Consider the following 27,800-nt stretch of genomic DNA (forward strand, 5'->3'; position numbering starts at 1 on the left):
GTTGCATAGACTAAAACCTTTTGTACAGTGAATTACTATGAACAGTGTAAGGTGTCACTTCATCAAACTATTTCTCCCATCTTCTTGCTCTATGTAGAAACTCTACTTTTTTGTTTTTGTGAGCAAACTTACACCCCCATGGGTGTGTTAATCACTATGTACTGTGTTGATATTTTCTTTTTTGTTGACAATTATATCACCTAGTTTGAAACAGTCTGGCATTCACACCGGCAACCCATGGCCCCCTTACAAAGAGAGGACTCCTCTGCATCCGTGTTACAAAGGCCTAATCAAGCTGTTGCACTGCAAGACGCTGCACATTGTGATATTCACTCTCCTTTACAAGGTGAGCCTTTCAATGACTGTTCATGTAACATAATACAGTGCTGCACTTGCATCTCAATTGTCTCCTTGAGCTAAATTAGAAGTGCTCCTGTTTGCCATGTTTAATTGGTGCACTTGTAATATGCCTTTGCAATTAACTGATGTTGACATGTTACAAGACATTGGTACAATACAGGACTGTCCAAGTATGGAAGCGCCTTCTGCAGCACAAAATGACCTGACTTCATAGTGTAGATAAGGCATAATGTAGAAACAAAAGGAAAAAGGCACTGACAATCAAATGATTCTTTAAAAGACATATTTACCCACAAAATGAGCATTTGTACATTAGTTTCTAACCTGGAGTTACGTTGAATTCGTGAAGGAATTTTTATTTTTCTCTGATGCCTCCACAGGGAATGAATAATCCAAAAATGGAGAATGACAGTGTCGTGAAAAATATTTTAGTATTAATTTAAAAAACTTTCACTTGCAACAAAATAAATTATTGAAAGGTTTATACATAGGCTAACTTCTTACTCTACCTCTTTCTCTTTAAAAAAAAAAAATCCCTGGAGCTGTACGCCATTTTTCCTTTGAATTTTTTTTTATTGTATTGAAAATGACACTGGTATAATGAGGAACAATATGATATGACACATGCTATATCAGAACATCCATTAACAAACTCTACAAGGCATGTGCAGTATAGTCCAAGTCTAATTTATCCAGCTGTAGGCTCAGTACCTCCCAAACACAAGCGTTTCTGCTTAAACGATTCTATTTAAAACACCTCAGCATGAAAACTTTTATATACAGACAGGTAGTGCACCTGCTCAAGCATGTGCATTTTAAGAATGACTTGAATTTTACTGTTTAAGTTTTGTGAGGGTTTGTAAACAGATGTTTTCATATCATTTTGCTGTTGTTCAATGCAGCTGTCTTTTACTCCAATTCATCAACAATTGTCAGTTTTTGGATTCTTCTTTCACCGTGGAGGCATACAAAAAAAAAAGTTTCTTCATCAGTAAAATGTAGCAATTGATGAGTAAATAATAAACAAATGGTCATTTTGTTGGTGAGGTTTCACTTTAACTGTAACAACAGTAGCACAATTGGTATCAGTAGTGAGGGAGATAATATTTGTCTCTTCTTCATTATAAACAAATCGTTTGATACGTTCTAGATATGGATGGATCATCAGAACATGTCTGAGCATGTGCTGTGCATGGTGCTGTACCTGATCGAGTTGGGATTGGACAACCAGGTTCAAGACAACAAAGGGGATGAGGTAAGATATTGGTGTTCCAGTTACAACAATTCTGTTCACTGTCCAAGCGTCTGGTGTCCACCAGTGTCTCACAGGAACGTATGCTTCCAGGAGCCTTGCATTGAGGAGCACTGCCATGACAGCTGGTTCCCTGGAACAAACCTCCTCTCCAATCTGCACCATGTCATAAACTTTGTGAGGGTTCGGGTTCCTGAAACGGCTCCTGAAGTGAAGAGAGAGGCCCCCCCGAGCACCAGCACTGAAGCTTCTTCCTATGGCCAGGTAAAAGGTAGCTCTGCCTGTAGGCTGAGCTGGATTAAAGAGCCTTTGATTACAATTAGGGCTCCACTGAGGAAAATATGTGTTCACTGGGGCTGAAACTAAGGATTATTTTCATTGTCGATTAATTGTTTGATTTTTTTTCTTTTATTTATTTTTTGAGGAATCGATTAGTTGTTTGGTCTATAAAATATTAGAGGAAGGTACTCAATGTTGGTCAATTTTTCCTTAGGTCAAAATGATTTTGTCAAACCCAAAGGTATTTCAAAGTTTTCAAAGGAATAAATAAACCAGAAAATATTCACATTTAGTAAGCTGGAATCAATCATTTTTTAAAATTCCTCAAAACAACCAATTATCAGATTAGTTGGCAATTAATTTAATAGGTGACAGCTAGTCTATAATTGTTGCAGGCCTAGAGAATAAGGTTTTTGAATACTGTGATGTTAATTTACAAGTCAAACATACTTAAAGTACAATCAGCTTAGTCTTTCTCTCACTTTCAGTATACTATTAAGTGTTAAAATATAACAAGTTGCTTTTAGAATTTAAAAAATGAAAGAAAAATTATTTCTGAAATTCTTTAATTGAATAAATAGAAAATTGAAATGAACACGAATGGCACCAATAAAAAGAGAATGATCAGTTTTCTGTTTATATTCTCTTTCAGCTGACTCAACAAGTCCTTAACTGGGATGTGTTTATCGTGCAAGTTGACATCACAGTGACTAAAAAGTATTTAAATAAAAACAGCTAACTCAGTTAGTTACTGACAATATGCTTCCTGCCAATGCAAATGACAAAAAATCTAAAATCTAAATGCCTAAGACTCAGATATTTTTCTCAGGAGATCCAAGGTAAAAGGCCAACGATTATTGGACTTGAAATCAGTCGGTGTCCAAAATCACACTCCAGTGCAAATGCTGCTTTGTATCTGCTTAAAGGTTAGCCATTATAACTGGGTAAGTGTAGAGCCTGTGTTCCTGTCAGTTTTGTTTTGGTGTCTTTTTGTCCCACAGCAGTCAGTGGACCAGTACTGTCCAGTTTGATGTGGTTTCATCTTGTTCAGTTACGCACAAAAAAACAATACATGGTGCTCATGCTGACTTGAATTAATGGCTCTGTGCTGCAAGTAAACAAAATAACAGCATCATAAACAATATAAATTAATAAAAACTTATTTCACATGGCATGTATGGGCTGAATCTGAATAGAAATTAAACTGTAGTATCTCCAACAATTCTGTGAAAAGATGGAATTGTGGAATTGCTGCTATTTGATTATCAGCTAATATGTATTAAACATTACACCAGAAAGTTAGGGCTCCTGGCCAAGAAATAATGTGCAACTTGGTAATAACCACAATTTGTTTTCTTTAAATTTTGTACAGGTTAAAACAAATGAGAGCTAATGTGTTAATTTGTGAGCTTTAGAAGTGCTGGCAGGTAGATTTTGTTGCTTGTCTCTCCTTATTTTCAGTCTTTGTGCTGAGCTTAGTTGACTGGCTGCTTGCTATAGCTTCATATTTACAGACGTAATCACCATCAATCACATCAATCCTCTCATCTAATTGTCAGCAAGAAAAATGTGAAGTTATTGCTTTCAAGCTGCAGTGTGTTGCATTTAATGGCATCTAGCAGTGACGCTGCAGAACGGAAACTTCTCCTGTATGCCAAGCGTGTAGGACAACTATAGTGGCCGGCGCAAAAACATTAAGGTTCCTTTCTAGAACCAGTATTCGGTTTGTCCATTCTGGGCTACTGTAGAACAACATACCGGACTCCGTGGGGGATGACCTGCTCTGTATGTAGGTAGAACAGTTTATGCTAAGGTAAAGAAAACACAAATATTGTTATTTTGAAGTCATTATAAACTAATAAAAATATAGTTAAGTTCATACACAGTTTCCGTCAGAAGTTGCCCCTGAATTCTCCTCACTGCAGTTTTAAATGATTCACCATCCCAGCAAACAACAATTAAATACTGTTTACTGCCATGCAGGGATTTGGTGTGATTAGGTTCTTCATACATAGATTGTACAATTACTAGCAAGGAGTTCACTAATCAGACTTCACAGTTGTTTTTGACGAAGTTTGGGGTCACATCCTTGATGGACTAATTTCTGGTCCAACATCCATGTTTCAACATCTGGATAAATAGGCATAACATTTTATACAGACATTCATGATACCTATAAGATAAAGTCTTGTTACTTTGGTGCTCCCTGAATTTTTCCTCACTGTGAAAAAGTGTAAACAGTGTAAAATTTAGCATGCTAATATGATAACATTTGCACAATACAGAAAACAACAAAACAATCTTGTTTTTTCAGATTTTCTTTGAGTTCTGGCCTGACATGCGAGTGGTTTATTTACTCTCGTCATGTTCCACTTTCATATCATCACTGTTATTGTTCGTTTTGCTGTACTTGCTCCACAGAACTCCAGGCGTCTTACAGGGAATTGGAGAGAGGTAGCTATCTACACCCATTTCTACAAAAAGGTTGATGGCGTTGATACCACTAGCAGCTGCGTTTGTTTACTTTTTAATCTTAATTATGAAAGAATTTCTTTGCACATATTTGTTTTGTGCTTTTCAAAGGTTGTCTGCCTGGGTGTGTTATGGTGTGTGTATAATGCTGTGCTTCAGCAGTTTCCCTCCCTCTTGACTGCTGAAACTAATTACATATGAAATGCAGGTTTGGGTAAATGCTTTTTAACTGCATGTCAGTATGATTGATGTTGCCTTGACTGGGCTTTATTATGTATGTTTAGTTAACAGTGCAGCTCAGGTCCTTTTTGTCAGGTCAGGTCACAGCAATCCTTCAGAGGGCTTGTGAGCCCATCAGGATGATTTGAATATGGTTGTTCTGAGTGCTATCAGCAAAGGTATTCGTCAGCTAAAATTTTATAATGGACATTTAATTGGACTTTTATGTGTATTGTGCTTGTCTGACTATGGTAATGAAGCACCCCTCCAATCCATCAAAGTCCATCAAACTACTAGTGATGTCATTTGATTTTAGGACATTGTGTTTGTGCTCATAAAACACAGATCTGCTGGAGCACCGAGATGCAGGTGGAATGGAGGGATGTTGGAGTTTTCTCTTTATCTGTTTGCATATTTTTGCTGAAATGATGTGGGCTTGATACTTGAAATGTGTGCTTTGATGAATTTTGTATGTGTGGTACATGACTTATTTAGAGTGTCCATATAGCTTTGATCATAGGACATGGTACTAACATTGCCAGACTTGGGTGTTTGATTACTCAAACAAAAACAAATCCTGTCATGACATTTTAAGGCATTTTACACCAAAATATTCCTCAAATATGAATAAATTCTTTAAAAGAAATGATTTTATTCCATGCTTTCTCAGAACCTGCGTGAAGCTCAAGTCTTCAGCCTCGTGGCGGAGCGTAGAAGGAAGTTCCAGGAGATAATCAACCGCAGCAACACTGAAGCCACCCAGGTTGTCAGGCCTAAGAGCTCCTCAACCCGCTGGGTCCCACCAGGCACACCCCCTCAGCTGGTGACCGAGATCCTGGAGATCCGGGAGAGCATGCTGTCCCTCCTCATAAAGCTCCACCAGAAGCTGTCGTCCAAGCAGAACTCTCTGTCCGCATCCTGGCTGGAGGACATGGACACGAGCCGTCACACTCATGGTGACGGCATTACAGCCATTGAGCGCATCCTCACCAAGGCAGCCACGCGCAGCTGCCAAATCAAGCGTAGCATCCAGGACATTTGTGGAAAGGTGTGTCCTCCTGTGCCACCAAAGAAGAACAGTCCCACTGACAGGAAAACCATGGATAAAGAAGAGAGGTAACATAATCATGTACAGTTCTTTGTGAAATAACTTTCACCACTATGGGTTTACATTTGCACAGCTCCATGCTGCATTTTAATATGACTCTGTATTGCTAGGAGTTAGGCACTTTGCTTGTGGATTTACGGAGTGGAGAAAAAGGTTGTTGGAGGGTAAAATAACTAACAATGGACTTTTTGGCTCGTTGCGAGGGCTTGGCATGCTAACAACAATCAGTACTGTGCCTCTTCCTCTCTAAAAGTGAGGCTGCAGCAAAGCGACATTGTGTCGAGTGGGCATCCAAATCTTACAGGGGTTGGGGAAACCCTGCTGTTTATTCTGGCATCATCCTGGCTAAATCTTTTGTGACATAGAGTGCCCCGCATAGATGTATCAAGAAAACCTGGATACAGCATGGAGGCGGGGCCCGATTATTCCTGCGAAAGGTGCTCAGGAGTGCATGAAGCAAAAAAAAGCTCCATGTATGTGGTATGAAACTACCCAGATCATCCACATTATGGGGCTCATAGGGCATGTGCACTGTGCCAGAGCGGATAAATTCCACCGGCGTAGCGGCTGATTGGTTAGCTTGAATGGCGATCAAATAATTTAAGCTTATGGCTTTTGACACTTTCCAAATGTTGTCAATGGGGCAAAGTCTCTCAGGGCCCAATGGCATCATGTGATGGTGCAATTCCACTTTTGGCCACTGTGTAAAATTCCTCCAAAGCGTGTCGCTCTTCTTGGGGGCTTGATGCCCCAGGGATGATGTTTTTCTGTAAGCTGACGCAGAAGTTAGCTTCATCCTGGTTACCTTGTCGAACAGCTAATGGGACTTTTCCATTGGGTTTTGGATTATAGCAGAAAATATGCTCTGTGGCAAATAAATGTTTATACTTACTCATTTTGGTCAGCAGGATAATCTTCACAAATGAACCCCACTTTTAGGATTTTGGAAGCCTAAATGCAATTACCAAAAATAAAAAGCTAATGTTAGCCGTTAAACAAACCACACTTCAGTGTAGCAACCCATCATTTTTAAGACACATTGAAGCTTCAGTGTTTGCAAGTGGGTTTTTTACTGACGTATTTTATGTTGTAGAACAAAATGCAAAGGTCTTTTAAGCTTGTGTTAACCACAGACCTTATTTAATCCCATTTAAAAAAAACGATTGACTTTGAGATGAGGGAACTGACGGTGCTGAAACATTTAATTATTTCCAGGTTGTAGGACTCATTCCTGGGGTACTGTATTCTTATGTAATCAAACATGCATGTAACCACACAGGCAACATCGAGGTCAGCACAACGACTGAGGTCATGTCCCTATATCGTTCGATAAGTCGATAACGTAATTATCGTGACAGGCCTAATTACCACAATAATGTGGCAGCAGCAGCAGACGATGCAACTTTTTAAGCTTAACATAATCAGCATATTTGTTGCCATTAACACTGTAGTCAACTTTGTACCATCGAGGGGTTGGTGTGTTGGCTGTCCAAAAAAATCAAGTCAAATTTGGTGGGCTTTGACTCTCCAACTTACATTCACACACCGGTTCGTGCCTCCCATTTCCCTCCTCTAATGATGATGGAAGGGGCTATAACAGTTTAATAATTGCCAGTTTTTTGGGTTGGTTTCACCTCACCGACAGAGGTAGAAGGTAAAGGTAGAATCTCTCCCATTCACACAAATCAGTGCTGTTTCCAAGGCAACCGTCAGGCAGCAGTGCGGTCAGTGGCAGCGAGAAGTGAGAAGCTGCTGCCCATTCCTCATGCTGGTTGTCGGCACCCCTGAAGCCATCAGTGAAAATTATTGAGCTGTGAGGCTCCTGTCAGTATTTGTTTATGTCCTCTTATTAGGGACTTAATTTACAGTCAGCTCTCACTCTGTAAGTCTGCAGTGTGGGGCTCAACCCTCCATATTAGTTCAATAAGCAACCTTTCCGAGTTTGACTACACAGCCTTGTATGCCCTGCTACATGGAAGAATCTGTTGCACATGCTTTGCACAACAGACATGCTTATTTACATGTTACTGTCATGCATCTGTGAAGAGGTGGTGAAGTGATTAATATTCTTAAATGGAGCATGTGGGTGCCAGGAACCTATTATCTGGAGCAGTGCGTGTTTTCAGTACATGAAATCCCTGTTTTAAGTCACAGAGTGTATCTTTTCTCATGGAAATTCCTTCTGTATAATCTAATTAGTGGAATATAAATGATTTAAAATGTATTTCTCTGTAAATTAAGCCTTTGGAACCTGGAGTGACATCACTTTTCCTGTGCTGCTTTCAGGTGCTGTTTATAAATATAAAACCTATCAGCAAAATGGTGCAGTTTATTTCAAAAATGTGAAAAAGGGCAATGAGCAACTTGAGCTAAAAAATAAAACAAGGGAAAATCTTTTCTTTTTTTAAAAAAAACAATTTTCAGATAATTTCCTTGTACTTTTTAGTAATATCTTAAGATTTGGTTCATTTCTTCCTTCATTGCTTCTTGCCTTCTTCCCATGTTTCTGAAAGAAATCAAACCAGTTTGCTCAGGTTTAAAAGGGTTTAAACTATGTTGTCGCATATTGCTGCATATTCATACAAAGTATTTCATTCTTCTTTCTTTCAGACGTCAGAGGGCAAGAGAGAGACAGCAGAAGCTGCTTGCTGAATTTGCATCCAGGCAGAAGAGTTTCATGGAAACAGCCATGGATGTTGGTAAGATAAAGCCTGCTCATCAACTTGTTGCCTCCGTTTTATGATCTTAGAGCTTTAAATGACTATCACATCATTCGCAGCAGCCTCAACCCAAATTCTGTTTGCAAAGAAAATCAGGCAGGATGCTCTGCAGAAGCAGGAAAACTGCAGCAATGTAGCACATGTACTAACTCAATCTTCACTTGGCATACTTGCTGTAACAGTTGTAAATCAAAGCGCAGTATTCAGTCTACTGTGACTTTATGCTACACAGCCAAACAGGTGAGCCGTGGATGGTGAATGTGTTTTGCTGACACCCAATCGTTAATACATGTAGAAGATGAAGTGTGTGGTGGAGGCACTAAAAGTGTCATTTGTTTCTAATCCAGTAAGATGAAATAATGCATTATGTTAGGAGGATCGTCACAAATTGTGAGACAGTGTTCATTTTAAAATGTGAATATTCATTAAGATGTTTTTTTTTTTTTGCTATGAGTTTAATTCTAGTGAAACTAGCAAATTTCTGTGGGCAGTCTTTAATATACTGCCTCCCTCTTTGTATATTACTAAAAAGTCGTCATTTTACCCACTGCATTGCACCGCTCTGGATATTAATGCCTTCAGCAAGGACTGTTCAGCTATAACAAAATGTGCTCATCAGGTTGAGTTTGTTCAGACATAGGTGTACAAGACCTCATAAAAGTACATAACACACATAAACACTATTTGTTTGAAGGACATGTTTCTACCGTAGCCCTTGATGAAAAGCGCTGTTGGCTGAAATAAACCTATCACTGCTACGCCTTTTTTCATCTGGACAAGGTGACAGTGGGCCAAGTCCATGCTTGTGGTCTCCGAAGGCCTGTTAGGAGAAATTGAGAGGAGAGCGCTCCTGTGGGAGTGTGGGTGGCTGCTGGCTGAGGGCACATAGGATCAAAGCACTTATAGTGGGCTGGACTCCCGGGGCCCACCTTGACACAGCATGGTTAGTGAATGAATAATGGCTACTGTGATCAGACGGACCATTCTGGCAGGACTGTATCATGACCTCCATTGCAAGCTTCCTGCTGAGCAGTAACTTTAGTTTAGTCTTGCTTCACTTTAAGCTCACAGATGGCTTTGCATCACTTGCAATCAGAAGGAGACTATACAGTTCAAGTAAATGTGATGTAGGCTTTATAGATAAACATTGTCCCTCAGTCACTGTTAGTCTTATTTCAATGTGCCACACTCTAAATTCTTGTCATCTTTATTGTTTTGGGGTGGAGGCAGAAATATTAAAGACAGATGAAAACCTGAACAAGTTATCCTTGCTCCTGAGAAGATGTGGTCAGTGTCATCATTAACCAGCTTTTTTAGGAACAGGCTAACATTTGAAAAAATGCAAACCTAATGTGAGCATACGATCCTTTAAAGAGCAGCCACAAACTTGTACTGGACGAAGCATAAAACGGCAGCACAGCCACAGTTAGTGCGTCCTTATCGTCTTACCTTTTGCATGTGTGTTTGTCGGCGTTGTTTTGTTGGTTGGTGACTCGATGTACGGAGATGGCCAGGGGCTAAAGCTGCAGTGTTGACATCTAATGCATCTTTCATTTCCCCAGGAACTACATGACCTCTCGTGAGAACATATTTTTCCAAAAAGCAATAAATCAATTTCTCACACAGCTTGACATTTGTCCACAATATTTACTGCTCAAATTGAACACAGTTCTTAACATTTAAAAGTCATTTCACATTTGTAATTAATTTCTAGTGCTGTTCCAATCATGCATACAGGTGTGTCAGAGAGTGAATTCACGAATATTCCCGTGTTGATAGATGGTAATTTTCTTCTTCCCATAACTGATTGTTGTAAGGAAAGCACACATAGGAATTCTTGAATACACCAAAAGATCATTTTTTCTTAGAGATGGTTATTTTCAGTGTAAATGATGATTAACTTTATTTATGTATCACTTTTCCTAAAAAGGTTAAAGTGCTCAACAAAAGCTAACAGGAATGCATTTCACCCTTTGCAAATCTTTGAAAATTACAGTTTCATTTTGGCTTATTCTTGTTGTTTTTGTGGCTGCAAAATCCTAAAAACATTTTGTGAATTTGCCCCAGTGTGGTATTTTTTCGACTGAGCAGGGGCACAGCTTGCAGTGAGTTACCTCCATTCATCATGGATTGTTAGCACAGTTTAATTTACCCAAAGGAAAGCCTTTCAGACTCCCAATACCATAAAATATACTCAGCATTGTTTTTCCAGGTTTGATAATTCTTAGTTTCAGATGTTAAAGCCAATAAGAAATGCATATAAATGTTTTTTTTTTTTTTTTTTTTTTTTTTGCTAGAATCCCCTGACACCGAGGCAGCCATGGACCTGGGAGCGTCCGAAGTGATGGAGTCCGAGGTTCTTTATGACTGCGTGATCTGTGGTCAGAGTGGACCCTCCACCGAGGACAGACCCACTGGCCTCGTAGTTCTCCTCCAAGCATCCTCAGGTACGTTGTAAATGTTGAAATTCATAAACTACATAGGACACATTTGTTCACTGTCTTAGATTTGGAGCACAAAATCACACATGCCTATTCTGTGTCTCTGTTGGTAATCTTGCCTTTGAGACCAAAATAGCGTCTTTGATCTACCGTATTAGAAAATTAGTGTTGTTTTAATTGGCTCATTTATCACTGATGTTGATCCCTGCTCACTCGTACATTAAACCGATCACTGTAAGAGGTCATTGCTTATCCAGCGGAGGATCACTCGCTGTCATCCAAATAAATGGCATTTTGATTAGTAATTAGTCACCTTGTAAAACGGTTCAGAAGTACCCTGACCTCATCGTCAAAAAACATCTTGTAAAAATATACCACCAGTGGGTCCATAATAGCATATGATTATGTTGTCTTTTTGGCGACCAGACAACATCATCATTTGAAGCTCTACATTTGTCTTTTTAGATGTCATTTTATACTTGTAAAAAGCATAAAAGTCTGAGTTTGGCCACTGAAGAGCAACAGTTAAGCGTACTGTTTAGGGCAGGAATGATTAGTTGATGAAAGGAACATTAATCGTTATCTAATCAATTAAATGTTTTTAGGTATTAATCAAGCAAAAAGGACACCCATTTCATGTTTTCACAGCTACTGCCCTTTAAAGAGTTTTGTTATACGTGAATGATTGTGTTTACATGGACATCAATGAAGTTCATGAGGTTAAAATAATATTTGGGATAAGGTGTTTGCTTATGCACAGAGAAATTGGGTTATTCATAAGCCTTGTTTCCACCAAGCAGTCTGGACTACATCAGTTCAGTTCATTACACTCTGGAACGATTATTTTAGTGTTTCCATGGACTAAAGTTTGACTAAATGACTAAGACTAAATGTGGAACTAGAAACGCTGCAGTCTGTCGATTGGTTAAGAGAGAATCGGCATTCTTGCTCAACAAGGACTCAATGCACAAAACTGCTATTTTTTAATATCCCATTGAGCGGAGACTCTTAAACACTCTTAAACACACAACGCTTTTTTTTTTGTTCTAAAAATGTCGGCCTGCAACCCTGTTCAATGAAGTGAAAAAAGACGAGTGAAAAAGAAATAGATGGATGGAGCTAGCATATTTGGGTTTCTCATAAATGAGATGATGTCTTAACTGGGTTTCTGAAAACAGGATACTCTGATCACATGCTCAAACACATAAACAGGATTCTCCAAAAAACCTGATCCATTTTGATCTATTCATCTTAATGTAAAGGCAGTCATTATGAACTGATTTTCTTAGGGTTTTGCTTTGTGAGTGGGACAGAAAATTAAAGCAATCACCTTGAGATATGGGAAATTGTAATGGTTGTTGCTCACTATTTTCTGATATTTTGAGATCTAAATGATAAATTACGAAAACAATCAACAGATTAATTAATCATGTAATCCCAATCTTTGACTTCTTTATTTAAATACTGAAAACGTTAGAGAGATTTTATCATCATCACATGATAATTCATAACTGACATCTGTGGTTGGCTTTCAGTGCTTGGACACCGCTGCAAAAGCAAAGACGCTAAGAATCTACCGACAACTGATGAAGAGCACATCTATGCTGCGGACACGTGTGGAGTTGCTCATGATGTCAGGCTCACACTCATGCAGCGGTTCTTCAAAGATGTAAGTGCCTCAGAAAATAGCACACAGAGCACTGTTATTGGAGTTTTGTGTGTTAAATAACAGCTCTAGTAGCTCTAGTAACAGGTTTTCATCCTGTCTGCTCAGATTTCTTGTCATTTAGTTTATACTGTAGACAAGTCAGCACTGTCAGTATCTGCTGAAGTCCCTTTAAGAGACTGTAGGATATGAGGTGGCCCTTGTAACCAAATACATTTCTTCAATACTTGCCAGTTAATGGCTGTCACATAGCATCACTTTAAAGACATCATTGTGTGAAAAACAGCAGACTGAAAATTCATATACCAGTAGGCAGTGTTTCAAAAAAAAAAAATCAAAGTCATCATTAAAAATTGAAACTAAAAAAGCCTTATTGAAAATTGCTTTGGCTTCTTTCATTTGCTTCTCATTCCCACATTGTGTATTGATTAGCTTGCAACACAACTCCAAACGAAAAAAGGATTGCACGAGTTAAATTAGATATAATCTAATGATAATAAAAAAAAAATTGATTCACTCATGCAGTCTAATTGTCCATTTAAAAATGCTGGCTTGAAAGTACCTTATCAAAAGGGTGTTTATTATAGTTTGTTAATTCAAACTTTAAAAAAATCTATTTATCTATTAGCACCACTACATAAACAAAAGGTCCAAGAGGTTGAATGTCTTTAGACGTATTTGCATACTCTAACTGATGTGATTTTTCTCTTGGGAATTCTGCAGAGCTCGTGTCTGCAGTCTGTGTCAATAGGTTGGGACGGGGGCGTCTACGTTCAGACCTGTGGACACACTTTGCATATAGATTGCCACAAGTCATACATGGAGTCCCTGAGGGTAAGAGAAAGCTTGACCTCATGAAATGATTAATCATCTAATTACTAGGGCTAGGTTTCGGTACCAGTACCCTTTAAGTGATACCGATACCTATGGAGTATTTGATTTGATTTTTTTTTTAAACTTCATTCAATACTCTTATGAGAATTGAAGCATTAGGTTGTGAAAAATGCCACCTAATGCAACAGATATGTACTATTTAATTTGATTTGAATGGTTTACTTTGAATGAAAAAAATGGACAATATCCATGAAGGAAACAGTCAGTGTAAAAATTCTCATAAACAATATTAAATAATTAACATTCCCCAAAAAGAATAGGGACTGTAGTATAGCCAACATTTTGGCAAATACTGTGCTCGACTTAATCATACCACTGGCAGTATGGGTTGTAGTTGCTGCCATAGTGGACAAAACACGTCTCATTAAATCAAAGAATGATTGCGATCAAAACCATACAATTAATCATTTTTTCTAGAGCAAGGTACAAAAAGGGATCCAGTGCAAGTATTGTTTGATTGCAGAAGTTTCGATACTACTTGCTACTGTGTTATGACAGTCAATACCTTAAATGTATTGAATACCAATATCCAGCCCTTTTAATTTCATTCATGATTTGATAAAACATTTTTCAGTAACAATTTTGATAATTCATTCATTAATTAAGTCATTAATCAAGTGAATATACCAAACATTTTCTAAATAGAGCTACTGAAATGTAAGAAGTTTCTCACCCATATGTTTATTGTTCTAAGAAATTGAATACATTTGCATTTTCTTTTTTCTTTGAGTAGACACAATTTTTACAAAACAGTGCATCATATTAGTATCATTAGTAGTTGAATTTGAATATGTGAGGTCTAAATTGTCACAAATATATGATCTAATTTAATTCATCTGTTTTTTTGTTGTTATTTTTTTTAATTCAAAATGAGTCCAGCTCCTGTGGGTGAACGACCACATTTCTAATGTTACAAATATTAAAACTTACCTGTGAACACGAGACTGTCTTTTTACATTTTTATTGCACTTCCCTTTTTGCAAAATGTAGATTAACCTAACACTCTCTGATAACCAATTCCTTCATTAACTCTGCATGGAATTATACATACACTACTTAAATCTACACTAAGCCGCAATTCTTGAGTAAGAAAATGATTTTTCCTAAAAACGGATTTAAATTTTGTTTAAATTCATCTTGAAAACTCCTAAAAAGCATTAAATTTAAATTTATGATACCTGTAAAAGTCCAGTGCCAATTGCCTCTTTCAAGTTTTTAGTTTAGACTGTAAAGGTCAAATCTAACTTTAATGTGTCTTTTCAGAACGACCAGGTCCTCCAGGGTTTCTCCGTTGACAAGGGTGAATTTACGTGCCCACTGTGTCGACAGTTTGCTAATAGTGTCCTTCCCTGTCGCCCCGGGCGGGGCACAGAGGCTGGCGCCTGGCACACACCCACAAACAAGAAGACGTTTGTGCTTGTAAAGGAGGTGGAAGATCTTCAGGAGAAACTCGGCCTCTTCCCAGTAAGTTTAACGAGGGCAAAAGTTTATTACTCAAAACATCCTGCATTTTAAATATACTGTCAGCTTATTGGTTGCTGAATGGAATTACTTGTAACAAACAGCTAATTCCCAATTATGGGAAGTGTTCACCTTTGATGCAGGTGGGAATTGCTTGTTCTTTTTAAGAGAGTCTATTCTTCTATTGGAGAATTCAGAGACAAATCCCTGTTTCATGAAGCACCTGATATTCTTGAAGAGTCAGTAACTACCAGCAGCGCAATTCTGTCACTGAACCTGCAATCTATGTGTATGGGTATCATATATTTTTCCAATTCCAATTTAATGGTTGACAGAATGGTTCATGCTTTTTCCTTTTTGCTTTTAAATTCCAGAAATTTCCAGATTTGCTGCTTTTCGACTTGTGTAGCCCTTATTTAACACAGTTAAGTGGTTAGTGGATTTTGCGTGTTTTGCCATAAATATTTAAAACTTTGCATATTTTTGATCAGTCAACCATTTTTCACAGGATTTTTTAGTGTTGCATTTGGAGCACAGTACCTTCCAAATATACTTTTCTTGTGTTCAGATGAGGTATTTTGGCACAGTAATGCAGATGTAAATGCCGACTCATTTGAAATCTTATGATGGGAATACCATGTAACTATTAAGGAACTATGGCAAACTAAAAGTGTGCAAGCAGCCAAGAAATTTCAGTTCTCTTAAGTTAGATATATGCAGCTTTGAAATAAATTGAAACTATTGCTGCCTGATGGAAGCATCCATGGGTCCCTTGAAAGGAGCTCTAAAAATTCAAACTGTGATTATTATTAAAAGAAAGAACACATTGAAAAATCTAAACTTTTGCAAAAAGTACTGGCCTGGTCTGGAGTTGCAGCGATCAATTGGTTACTGCAATCGACTGATTTTCAGATTGACTGGCTGGTCAGTCTGGTCAGATATAGACAGTCTTATGGCGATCAAATCTACTTGCATGCGCTACATGATGGTTCATGTCAAGCATAGAGCGGAATAGATAATGGTCTATGCTTTTTTACTGAGGCTTTGTTATTCCCCCTTGTTGGCGACTTCTCAGTCCCTCTTGGCAACTTTATTTCTAAAAGAAAATGTAAAATGTATTCAATAGTAAATCTTTTATTTTGAACATACAACTGAATTTGTGTATGCATTCAATTATAGTTCTTAATAGAAAGAAAATCATAATTGGCAGGTCAGACTTTTAAAAAATCGGAAATCAGAATCAGACAAGAAAATCAGTGCATCTCTAGTTTTGTCCTCATGCAGAGGGGAACAGGTCACTCCAAATGGGCTATTAGACCTGAAATTGGAGCTAATATTGAATTACTCATCATGACATTGACATGCAATTTTCTCACAACACTTAAAACCAGATTTGGTAGGGGAAAAAAATCACAGGTCATAAAACTGCAGAGACCTTTAATTAAAAGGGTTAACAACTGTGAGCAATCTATTGGAACCATCCTTTATTTGATAAGCTATTACAATACATATTGATTCTTACATACCCTTCAGGTGTTTTCTAAAAAAAATCCCTCTTCCGTGTTGAAAGTCAGAAGCTTGAATCCAGATGGCTTTGAGCAGCTTTGTGCTGCAGGAGCAGAATGATATGGAGAAGCTCTCTCATTGTGGAATTGATGTTTTTGAATTTGAAGATGAGTCCCTGTGGGTTTTTTTGACAAATGTGTTCAAGAAAACAGTTGAACAAAGATAATTAAAGCTTTGTGTTTACAATGTTTTTGAAAGGCAGAGCTGGAAACTACTTGAGTAAAATTTACAAATGGACATTTTCTTATGCTTGCATGTTGCTGAATTGCACTGTCCCCAGTTTCTTTGTGTGGCAAATTGTTCGGAAATTTTTGATGCTATAAGCTCATTGTATCAATTATCCCAAATTGCAGTATAAACTGCCTATAGAAGGGGATAAATAAACAAAAAAAAAGGAAATTTCAGTTGAGGTAAATTGTGACTAGTCTCACTCTGCAGATAGCCAATAACAGTAAGGCAAGTACTGCTATTGGATATGTTTGATGACACACTGTGTGACATTAGAGTTAGGTCCAACCCTCTTGTAATGTGATACGAGTTTTCCTATGTAATCTGTTTCTTTTGTCAGGTTTTGAATAGTTTATTTTTTGTGTAAATGTAAAGATGTTTTAATAGCTTGGGTTAGCCTCCCCAAATCCATAAGATAACTTTGATTTAATTGTATTCTTTTTTTTTTAGACTGAATCCAACTTGAGTAAAGAGATGGAGCTGGTTATTAAAGATATCAAGAATACCACCCAGAAGAAATACATGGATTACGGCAAGAACCCCGGCTCCCCTGACAATGATTTCCTCTTCATGTACTCCGTGGCAAGGTGAGGACAAAGTCACACTCTAATTTTTTTTATTAAGAATACTTTTATTGAATTTTAGGCCAATAGGTCCGTCATCCATGTCTGGAGTAGTACAAAAATGACATATGAGCTGGAGGTCAGGTTCAGTATTAAAAGAGAGAAGCAGGGATGCCTATACAAAAATAATAGGGTAATTACACTTATATACACCGACTGAGGGCAACAAGGACAAGGAATAAACACAATCTTCATTTCAAAAAAGTGCCCCATACATTTTGGAATTTTGTATCTGAGTCACAAATTAAGTAGCGGATCTTTTTGAGATTAAGGCAGGACATAATGTCCTTCAACCATATGGATGGGCGGAGGTACTTTGCAGATTTTTGAACCAGCTTTGTATTATGACAGTGTGGGTAGTAAATGAACTGTGGTAACTTCCTTCCATCTTGTCAGTGTGTGGATCTTCCTGCTAATTTGCCAGCAAAAATATACAGGATGATTAGTTTCGCTTTACCTGGCGTTTATTCCTGCTGGCTCTAGGGCTTTTACTCGAACTGCAGATTACACTCCCTTTTTTTCTACTACTACTGACAACATGGACACAAAGAGTATAGCAATGATAGAGATAGAGAGAGAGATATACAACATGTGATTTGGGCTTCTTCTAGCCTGACCCATAAAGCACTGTGGATGGGTTGAATATTGCCCTTTCGAACAAAAAGTTACATTAAAACCTAGTTTCATAATCTGATAGACTCTCTTGCTTTATCCTGGACAAAACTGTACATCAGAAGTTTTTGTGCATGTATACGTGTGTGCATCGGTTGTCAGACTCATGAGCAATGAGTCGGTCATATTGGGTTATTGCTTAGGTAGTCTTTGTGTCTACAGTCCTCAAACTTGGAGGTCCTCTTTCTGCACCACCTCACACATTTTTACTCACATGCACACACTGCTGACTGTTGAGACCAGTGGGATAAATGTCTGCTTGCTCTTTCTCTTGTCTCTTAATGCCATCTCCTCAGCTTGAATAACAATGATTCTCCATGCAGAAGGACAGTACTGTCCTCCCTCAGTGTTGGAATCTTACTTTGTTAGAATTTTACTGCAGAAAGTCGAACTGAAATTCAATACTGCAGCCAATAACAGTTGCATAGCACTTGCACCAAATAAATGGATTGCTTTGCATTTTTTCAGCCTTGTTTAGGGAGCTGTGATTGTATAGTTGTTTTCTTCAGACCTGTCATTATACAGCTGGGAGTGTTGCAAAAACCGGTTGTCACTTTACGCCACACTAAAATGGTATCGACTCTTGCTCATTCTCCACTTACGGAGTATGGATTTATTTCACCTCCTGACTGAACTTTGGGACCTCTAGTCTTTTAAGTGGTTCTTCACACAGTCCCTTTACATTACTACTGTGGAGCATCTGGGAGTAAGCTTATGTTCTATGGCTACATCCACAACATTACGTTTTTGTTTTAAAGGGGACCTATTATGCTTGTTGGGTTTTTCCCTTTTCTTTATTGTTTTGTATAGTATTTTTGTGCTTATAAAAGGTCTCCTAAGTAATAAAGCCCAAAGTCCAACTCAAAAGGAGTTCTGTGTCCCTCAGAAGGCACTGCTCCTAAGCTGCCTGAAACATATATGTGGTTTACCTGATTAAAGTCATGTAAATGACCTTAAAAGATAAAAATATGTTTTTGACAAGGCCTAATTAATAAAGTGTAACACTAGGACAAGCTAAGGACCCCATCTGGTGGGTTAGGTCTGATCAGCTGTGTAATGGCTGGGCACGAGCCACTGGTGACACAACATCAACAGTTGTGCTGTCTGCGCAATCCATTTCGGGGAAGCAGTAGGCGAGGCAGACTGGTCCGATGCATACTGAGGATTTTTTCTGAATCAGTTTGACATCCGGGTATTTCTGGTATACTCTGGCTTTCGCTTTTGTTCGCATACTACATACTGCATTTTGACCAAATCAGTACATGCTGCTAGTTTAGTAGGCGGTTTTGGACACAGCCAGACAGTTTTAGACAGATGTGCTGCAGAGAAAGTGCAGTATGAGACACATGATCTGTCTCATTCTGATGTGTCAGTCTGGACGCCTGATAAGAAGACTTTGGAAAATGATGATGCAGTTGCACATGTTTGTTTCCTGATTGGGTGTTGTTTTTGTTGTCATTTATTTCCCCATTTGTGCCAGGGAAACAGTGAAATCTATACTATAAAAGAATAAATTGTTTCCATGTAATTCAGCTGTTCATTACACTGCCTTTAAATTAGCACAAATTCAGTCATACAAATATATGACACAACATTTAATATAATCTTACATGAAAAACACCTTTTTTTAAAAAAGATATTTTATGTAATAGACCATAATTCCCTCACCAGTATCAATATTATGTTGCTGTGAAAACCAACGAAGTTCTCCCTAAAACAACTTGTTTTTATTTGTTTCCAGCGAAGCTGAATTTCACAAAATTACACAGAACGCAATAGAAAAACATCAGCCACTGTCATCAGTGAATGTCATCTCATTTTCCAATAGGCAATTGGCACTCAACAAGGCTAATATCGGGTGATACTGATATTCAGCCATAAATTGGTACATCCCTATTACGACAACTCCCAAACTATACTTTCTGCCAGCTTGACCACCTTGTAGTCATGTGTTACTTTTAGTACCAATTCCACCTCTTGATCAGTCCTAGCAAAGAAATATCTGGTCTTGATTTTTGCTCTTGCTATTCTTCCTTTGTAGTGTGACATATTCATGGTAACCAAGCAACCATCTGGAGAGTTGCTTATTGTCAACTTTAAAACCCTGCCTTAAATTGAAATGTGTGAATGTACTGAATGAACCGGTGTCTCAGTTCAATTTTGGCCAATCACCCTCCCCCAACCTCAGGACATAAAACAATTACAGCCCTTTCTCAGGTATTTGTATCATCTCAACAAGCCGGTCACAGGTCAGAGAAATGACTGGCTTTCAGTTCACCTTGGGGTCTCTAACTTCTCACCACTCCCATTCCAAGAGCTCTGTCCTTCCTGGAGCATAACCATCTAGACCTTTTGCCCACCCAACGCTGTAGTTCCCTCAGCCCTCCACCCTGAACAGAAAGATCCCCTGAGTGTGTCTGGGTGCCTGTTGGCTCTCTGAAGTTCAATGAACAGCGCAAATTGCCTGAGGAGTGGAAAATTCCTTTGTCACAGGGGCACTCTTATCAGCAAAAGCCAGATGGAGCTTCACCGTGGCTGCATTATCTATGTGAAATTGCTTTTTCTCCCAGGAAACCCAAGGATTTGCCCCCACTTCCCTGGCCCATAGAAAGAAATGGCCAGTGGCGAGATGAAAACAGGCCCAGATCAGTCTTATTTTAGTAATACCTATCTGTTTTCACCATCTATATACTTTGTTAGAGCTTTTAGTTTATTTTTCACTGTTTTGGTGTTGGGGAATTAAAATTCAGGAGTGAAATGTGTTTGGATATGCATGGGGAATGCACATTGGGGATTATGCATGAACTGTGGTTGGAACAGCTTTTATGCTAATGGTCCAGCTTGTGTAAAATCAGTCTTGGAAAGCTGTCATTTACTTGATACGGAATTGCTGCTGCAAAACAGCCGCATTAAACGGCAAATGGCTTGACTAGGCAGCATCTTTCATCTTCCTAATCAAACTGGTTAAAGAGGCAGGCTACGTTACCAGAAGCTGAATATGATGATACTCAGCCATTAATACCAGTACCTCCATGCACACACTGTGCTTTAATGACTGCCCTTTAAAGAAACACTGTATCCAAGATTGATTATTTTTGTGTCAGTGACTCACCCCATGTGACCTGTAACACATGGCATAGAAATTTTTTCTTGCTTGCTCAATTATGAAGATGCTTTAAAATAAGTTTAATTTTAGATAAATAAATTAACATCTATTAAAAATATTAACTAAACTAACTGTAATTTGTAATGCATATCAAGGTCATTACTCTCATACACAGACATACATAATTTGGCTGAAATATTGCTGTATACCCCCCCATGCACAGTTGTGTTGCAGACTTGTTCATTTAATGGAATAACCTCTTCCAACTTGCTCTTTGGGGAGCAAGTTCAACACATTAATGGATGATTCACTTTTATTGTATATTGATGTGCAAGTATATGATGACGTATACAGCATGCTCATAGCCAGTGAAAAGCCAGTGCTGCTTGTCATAGTAAAGCCCGAGATAAGTGAGTGGAGGTATGACTGAGCAGAACTCCTCACTGGTAAATAGGTTAGAGGCGCATCTTCAGTGATCAAATAAGACCAGGCCTGCAGCATTTGGATACATAAAAGGGTTTACTTTTTATGGTTTGGTGAACAACATTGTAGCAAAAAATCCCAAAAAAAGTGTTGGTCTGGGCAGGGTATTGTTTACAAAATAATGCTACAAGTACCCTAAAGTGAAATAGATTCCAATAGATTACTTCATTAAATTCTTTTTATTCCCTCCCTACCAAACATATGAATGAAAGCATCCATATGCCAACACCACTCCTCCCCCTCCAAATGATTTTTACATTGATACTTTTTGAAAGTATTCAAATTATTAAAATATTTATTAAATAACTGTACAGACAACTCCCTCAAATACACCATGCTTGACTCACCACACCATAGACTGTATAGGTGGTAGCTGCAGTATTGGGCCGATCATATGTGGCATTAAATGGAAGAACACTTGTAGTTGGCTGCGAGAAAAAACATACAAATAATAATTTAAATAATATATAAATTATATTTTTTTCTACGTGTCCAAAAAAGACAAAATGCAGGTATTGCTTGACTTGAAAAGTTTCAGTTTTACTTGACACTGGGTTATTTCGTCCCCTACCTTAAAGGTACTGAGCAGCGATACCCAGGTATACTGTTTGTTTATCAACAAAATACTGAGAACATAGAGTAGAACAACCAAATACTACAGTATGATGCTTTCATTAGCCGACTATCTGTAGGCAAAGCAGGAAATTTAGTGTGACTAACTGGAAGTGAAGTTTGTCATACTACATTTTTGAAGTTAATAGATGATGGCAAGTTTGAATATTCAACTCTATTAAACAAACCAAAGAGTATAACCATGATAATTTACAGTTAACTTTGTTCTGTCAGAAATGGCAAACACATGTAAATCTCGGTTCTTATTCATGTCTGTAGTGTATGTCGAGAGTAGTTGTGGGTTCTTAACTGTCGTTGGGTGGTGTAGTGTTTGGAGCTCCCCTTTACTGATTATGAAATGTACAATATAAACAAAATTTCCTTGCAAGCATGGTTGAATTTTTTTCCGACAGCGTGTGTGACGGGGTTAGTGATTGATAGGCAAAGGATCACTTTTAGCTAAAGTATACTTTTAAAGGGTTTTGCTTGAAAATGTATGGTAGGGTTAATGTATCAGTGGTTTTGTTTTACTTATGCATTTGCTGAACTGTTTTCTTATGTGTACCTGCTACCTAATAACAGTCATGGCTCTTCCTCCTCAGGACCAACCTGGAGTTGGAGCTTGTGCACCGGGGAGGAAACTTGTGTTCTGGAGGGGCCAGTGCAGCTGCCAAACGCTCATGTCTCAGTGAGTAGTTACTCTTCTTCTTCTTTTTCTTCTTTTATGTCTCACAATTCAATTTCTTCTCTCGTTAAGTTTGCTAATATGCAATGTGCTAAGTCTGGTTTATGATTTTAAGAAGAATACCTTTTTTGTCCTTTTAATTAATGCAGCTTTTAGACATTTGTGTTTTGTCTGTTTTCAGTGACTTTTAGTGTTGGTAGTTTGATGTGCTATTTCAGATGTTTTGCTGTTTAGTTTGACAATTATAGTGACTTGTGTTATTGCAAGTGGCTATATATCATTTCCCATGAGCCTCTGAGTAATAAAGTGTCTGGTTTGAGATCAAACCCCTTTCCTCCATGTTACAGCTGAACCATTAAAAGAGAAAAAAATACAAAAGGTCGATTAGCAATGGCAGGCAAGGATAGATGCTGTCCCAGGTGGGCTGTTTGGAGCAGTCAGGGTAAATGAAGCAGACAAATGGGTCAAGTACTGTTATAGTTGATTGTGTCACAGCTGACAAGGGCATGCGTCGAGGGGACGATGAAAACTCTGATCTTATATCCTCAAAGACGAAGATGAACATCAACCACAACCAGCATTTTTTGTATTGATGACTGATCAAAATGGTATTAAATATTTATGGATGAAGGTATTGCAGTAGGAGGTATATATGAAGGTGTCAGAGTTATTTTTTTTGTACAGACTACGCCCTATTTTCTGTTTATTTAATTATTCTGTCAAAGTTGGGGCTGCTGCAGTGAAATGGCCTGTCATCCTTGAGTGGCTGAAAAGAGATTTCACACTGGAGGTTTGCCATTTTTGAGCTACATTAACCACGTAGCCATGCTGACGGCCAAATTTACTCAGTTGCAGTACATTAGTGTTCGTTCTTCTTAGGGAAATGGATTTGAGGGAAAACGGCAGACGTGTGCTAACTGTGTGCTCACGGGGTTCCTAAGCCTGTTTCCCAGTAGGCATTTCTTCTGTTAAACTGATGAGGCCAGGATGGACCACAGAGGCAAGCTGCCTGCAATTCCCCTGAAATGGGCTAAATCAACTCTAGAGAGTCAGCCTCCAAATAGCATGTCCTTGGTTTATTTAACTGCAAATATATGAATTAATCTTGGGACTATGTGGCTGCTACTGTGTAGGAAGTTAAAAGGCATGTTAATCATGTTGACCTCAGTTGTGCAGACTTGCAGAACTTGGTGAGTGTTGACAGTAGAAAATGAAAATGCACTTTTGTCATTCTTTTCAGTGAAATTGTGCGAACGTTCTTAAAACATTATCAAGAGGGTAGGCTTTTTTTTAATGGAAGACATTTTCATATGTGACAGTTAAAAATGTTAATAAATAATAAATAAATAAATAAATGACTGTTGAATTTATACTCATAGTTGAGGACTTCTGAACCTCTCCTATTTTCCTTTGGACCCCAGTGTCTTAAAGTTGTGTTATCAGTTTAAGTAGAAGAATAACTCACTCTATTGTTTGATTTGTAGCAATTTTGTCAAAGCTGCTGAATATGGGTATTTCAAATAGTTTGAAGCTCATCAGCTTCAATCATTATTGATTAACACTTAAATGTTGAAAAGCATTTTTTTGCATATCTGTTAGAGTTGTTTTAATTCTGATACTAATATTGAAAATGCCTCTTATACTGTCTAAAATTCTTAGTCGGGTATCAACGAGTAGTCAGTATATGCATGGGTCTGATAGCACACAATTTAACAACAAACTTTAAAGTAGTGCCACACCCTTTTAAAATTGCAGTTTTCCCAGCAATCAGTTCTTTTCTGCTCTAAAACGGTAGCTTACACAGCAAGTTGTGCTGTATAGCCGCTAGCAACTAGCAACTAGGAATACTCTTTGAGATCCACAAATAATTAATTTACTGTAAATAGTATAATGTCAGCTGTTAGAAAAATGTCAACAATTTGGCTATTTATATGACATTCATCCTCTGTAGGTATTCATGTTTTACAAAGGCTTTAACCTGAGCCATGCCATATTACGATAGCAATCACATCTTTACAAGGCTAGTAGTAAACATCTGGGTTTTGTTTGTTTGTTTTAACGCAAAGGTATCAGATCAGTACTTGGTATTGGCAGATACTCAAGTTCAGGTGTCATAATTGGTATTGGGAAGAGAAAAATAGTATCGTAACGTCTCTGATGTTAATCCTTTCTGTTTAAGCCCAATATTTTTGCATAGTTGCAGATAAAGATGAGGCTACGATGAAATTATTAGTCTAAACTATTTGTAGAATTAGATTCCAGTGGTGGCTGCATATGATTGTTTCCAGTGTGAAACAAGTATCTCAAATATCTTGCAAGTGCTGAAAAATCCTGAAGTCATCATTTATTGAAAAAATTAATTGGTGGAATTTAGCCATTCATTAACAATATTTGTACTGCAGTCAATTAACAGTTTGCTCTTTAGCTTGTAGTACACAAAGACAGGCATGCACCTGTAAAAAAAAAGGGACGACCTAGCAGCAATTTTAACAGCATCATAAATTACATATATTCATTAAATAAACAAAAGACTTTATGTAATCCAATGAATCACTCTATTTAAATTAAGGATTTTGTTCAAGGATTTTGACAGACATTCAAAACTTTATTCAGAAACCTTAACAGAAGCTTCAAATGTAAAAAAAAAAAAAAACATGTTTTCACATGCCCTGACACCAGTCTCTTTGAGGAAGCTCCTCTAAGTGAAAACAGACGATATCACATTAAATTTGCCAGCCCTGATTTTAGTCACCTCTGCTCTACTTCTCAACATTTCTTCCTCCCCTCTTCCAGGTTAATTCCTGGTAAGAGGTGAGTGGTAGAGCGGGAAGAGAGGAAACAAGCTGTAGTGAGGACAAATGGGATTCAACCAAGCGCTGACACTTTGCTTTCTTTGTGCTGTGTCTTTGGTTGCCTTTGGAGGGCAGTGTTGCTCTAACTATTAACAGTTCACACACAAGTCAAATTGCAGAGCTGATTATTTGAAGCACTTTGCTGCATTACAGCATCACAATTCCCTGTAAAACAAAATCAAATAGGATTAGTGTTGCTTATTGAAAAAAGGTTTAGTTTACACAGAAGGTTGTTGAGTTCACCTGAAGATTAAATTTAATTGAGCTGATTGGTTTATTGGCGCTGGTTTATATTGTCATTCAAATCTTTTGCTCTAATGCTTGTTTAATTTTTGGCTTTTAGAAACCTGGATTGAGTTTATAATTGGAATATGTCGGTTAATTTATTACGAGAAAGGGAAAAAAAAGAAATAAAAGGACATTTCTCCACTTTGAAATCTATCACTTCACATCGAAAATAACTTACTTCCTTTTGCCCATGTTAAGGCTTGCTTTAACGTCATACATTTTGGTCCTTGCAACAAGAGCTACAATGAATAATTATTAGTTGTCAACTACTAAATTAGTTGGCAGCTAATCTGATATTTGATACATCAGTTTGGGTGGTTTTTTTAAGGGAAAAAAAGAAATCCAAAATCTCAGATTTCAGTTTCTTAAATACTACTTTAACACCTTACAATTGACTAGTTTTATATTTACTTTATGTTTTCTGTATATTGTATTTTATATTTGTTACATATTTGCTTTTCCTGCTGTTATTTTAGTCCTTTCAGGCTTTGTATCTGCACTCCTCCAACTTTGTATTCCAACCTATGTACAGAAATTTCTCACGTGATAATAAAGTTGTGTCTTATCTTATCTTAGTAAACTGAATATATTTGGCTTGTGGCCAAGACATTTGAGGACATCATCTTGGCTTTGGGAAACACTGATGTACATTTTTCACTTTTAAAATAATCGTTCCTTGCAGCCCCACATGTTACAGGTTTATTCTGAACAAAGACAATCAAGGCTGTGAATTGTCCTGCTATTAAAAGCGAGTGTGTACACGAGAGATTGTGTACGCAGGGGGTCTCTCCTCATGTTCCATTAGTTTCACAACGAACAGGTGTGACCTGACCAAAGAGCTGCTCGAGGCTATCAAGCGCTACCATGCATCCATCTGGCCTGGCCTGGTTTTATCTGAGCCAAACCATTCGCCTGCAGTCACTTCAAGTCAACTGCTCTCATCATGTGATCTACACTGGTGGGGTGTGACAGTGGACACTGAGATAAACAGACACTTGCTGCTTTTGTTCTTGTCAGTCATTATTGGAACATAACAATGATTTTTTTTTTCCCCTATCAGATCAGCTGTTCCATGTGCTGGCCATGCACATGCGTCTGTACAGCATTGATTCAGCCTACAACCCCTGGACTAAGCTGACTCAGGTTACACAAAGCCGAGAGGCAGAGTGAGTGACTTTCTTTCTAAAGTACCTATGCTAACAGCAAATCTATAAATCTGTTCACACGTTCGTCATACCCCCAAGTCTCTACTCTCCCTCGCACTTTTCCTCCCTTACATTAACATGCAATCAAAGGGCCACTTTGTCCTCTCTCTCTAAACGCCACCATTTCCTCCTGCCCCCCAACAGCCTTCCCTCCACACAAAGAGGAGCTAAAAACAGAAAAGGGACCATGCGTGGTTTCCATAGATACCAATAATTGCTGCATCTGGCAAATTACCGGGCACTCCGCAGAGAGCAAAACGACCCTGTCAAATTCACTGTACTGAGAACAACTGCACAACACCATAACGGCACGGCGTCTCAGCTCCCCAGCTGTCCACCTAGCTTCAACAGAAACCTGTATTTATTTAAATACAAAGGACATCTACCACACACTGTTTTTCTGTCTTGAATAACCACTGTACCTCAGAACATGTTATTTTATGCACATTTGTATTTGGCTGTCAGAATTCTGTTTTTTTTTTTTGTTTTGTTTTTTTAAAGGAGTAAAAGAAAAAAGAAAAACTGGCAGCACTTAACAATACAAGATGAGCTTGAACAACCTTTCCTCCCTGTTAGCATTGTCAGACAGCTTTTACACCTGTTACTGT

The 27,800-nt window shown here is 38.1% G+C and overlaps 1 protein-coding gene across 2 annotated transcripts in view; it reads left to right on the forward strand.

The window, feature by feature from the left end:
- ubr3 (ubiquitin protein ligase E3 component n-recognin 3) overlaps window positions 1-27,800 on the forward strand; it is a 57,890-nt gene that overhangs the window by 15,988 nt on the left and 14,102 nt on the right. Inside the window, exons 20-32 of one of the 2 annotated variants that reach the window (XM_042494429.1) lie at window positions 205-346; window positions 1,511-1,615; window positions 1,706-1,876; window positions 4,313-4,345; window positions 5,253-5,698; window positions 8,301-8,389; window positions 10,708-10,857; window positions 12,387-12,520; window positions 13,241-13,351; window positions 14,675-14,875; window positions 17,117-17,253; window positions 22,765-22,850; window positions 27,048-27,153. In XM_042494429.1, coding sequence (XP_042350363.1) covers window positions 205-346; window positions 1,511-1,615; window positions 1,706-1,876; window positions 4,313-4,345; window positions 5,253-5,698; window positions 8,301-8,389; window positions 10,708-10,857; window positions 12,387-12,520; window positions 13,241-13,351; window positions 14,675-14,875; window positions 17,117-17,253; window positions 22,765-22,850; window positions 27,048-27,153 — 1,911 coding nt within the window. The remainder of the gene's footprint in view (window positions 1-204; window positions 347-1,510; window positions 1,616-1,705; window positions 1,877-4,312; window positions 4,346-5,252; window positions 5,699-8,300; window positions 8,390-10,707; window positions 10,858-12,386; window positions 12,521-13,240; window positions 13,352-14,674; window positions 14,876-17,116; window positions 17,254-22,764; window positions 22,851-27,047; window positions 27,154-27,800) is intronic. The other variant, XM_042494430.1, reaches the window with a different exon arrangement.

This window comes from Plectropomus leopardus, chromosome 10 (assembly GCF_008729295.1).
Source record: "Plectropomus leopardus isolate mb chromosome 10, YSFRI_Pleo_2.0, whole genome shotgun sequence".
Taxonomy (NCBI): Eukaryota; Metazoa; Chordata; class Actinopteri; order Perciformes; family Serranidae; genus Plectropomus; species Plectropomus leopardus.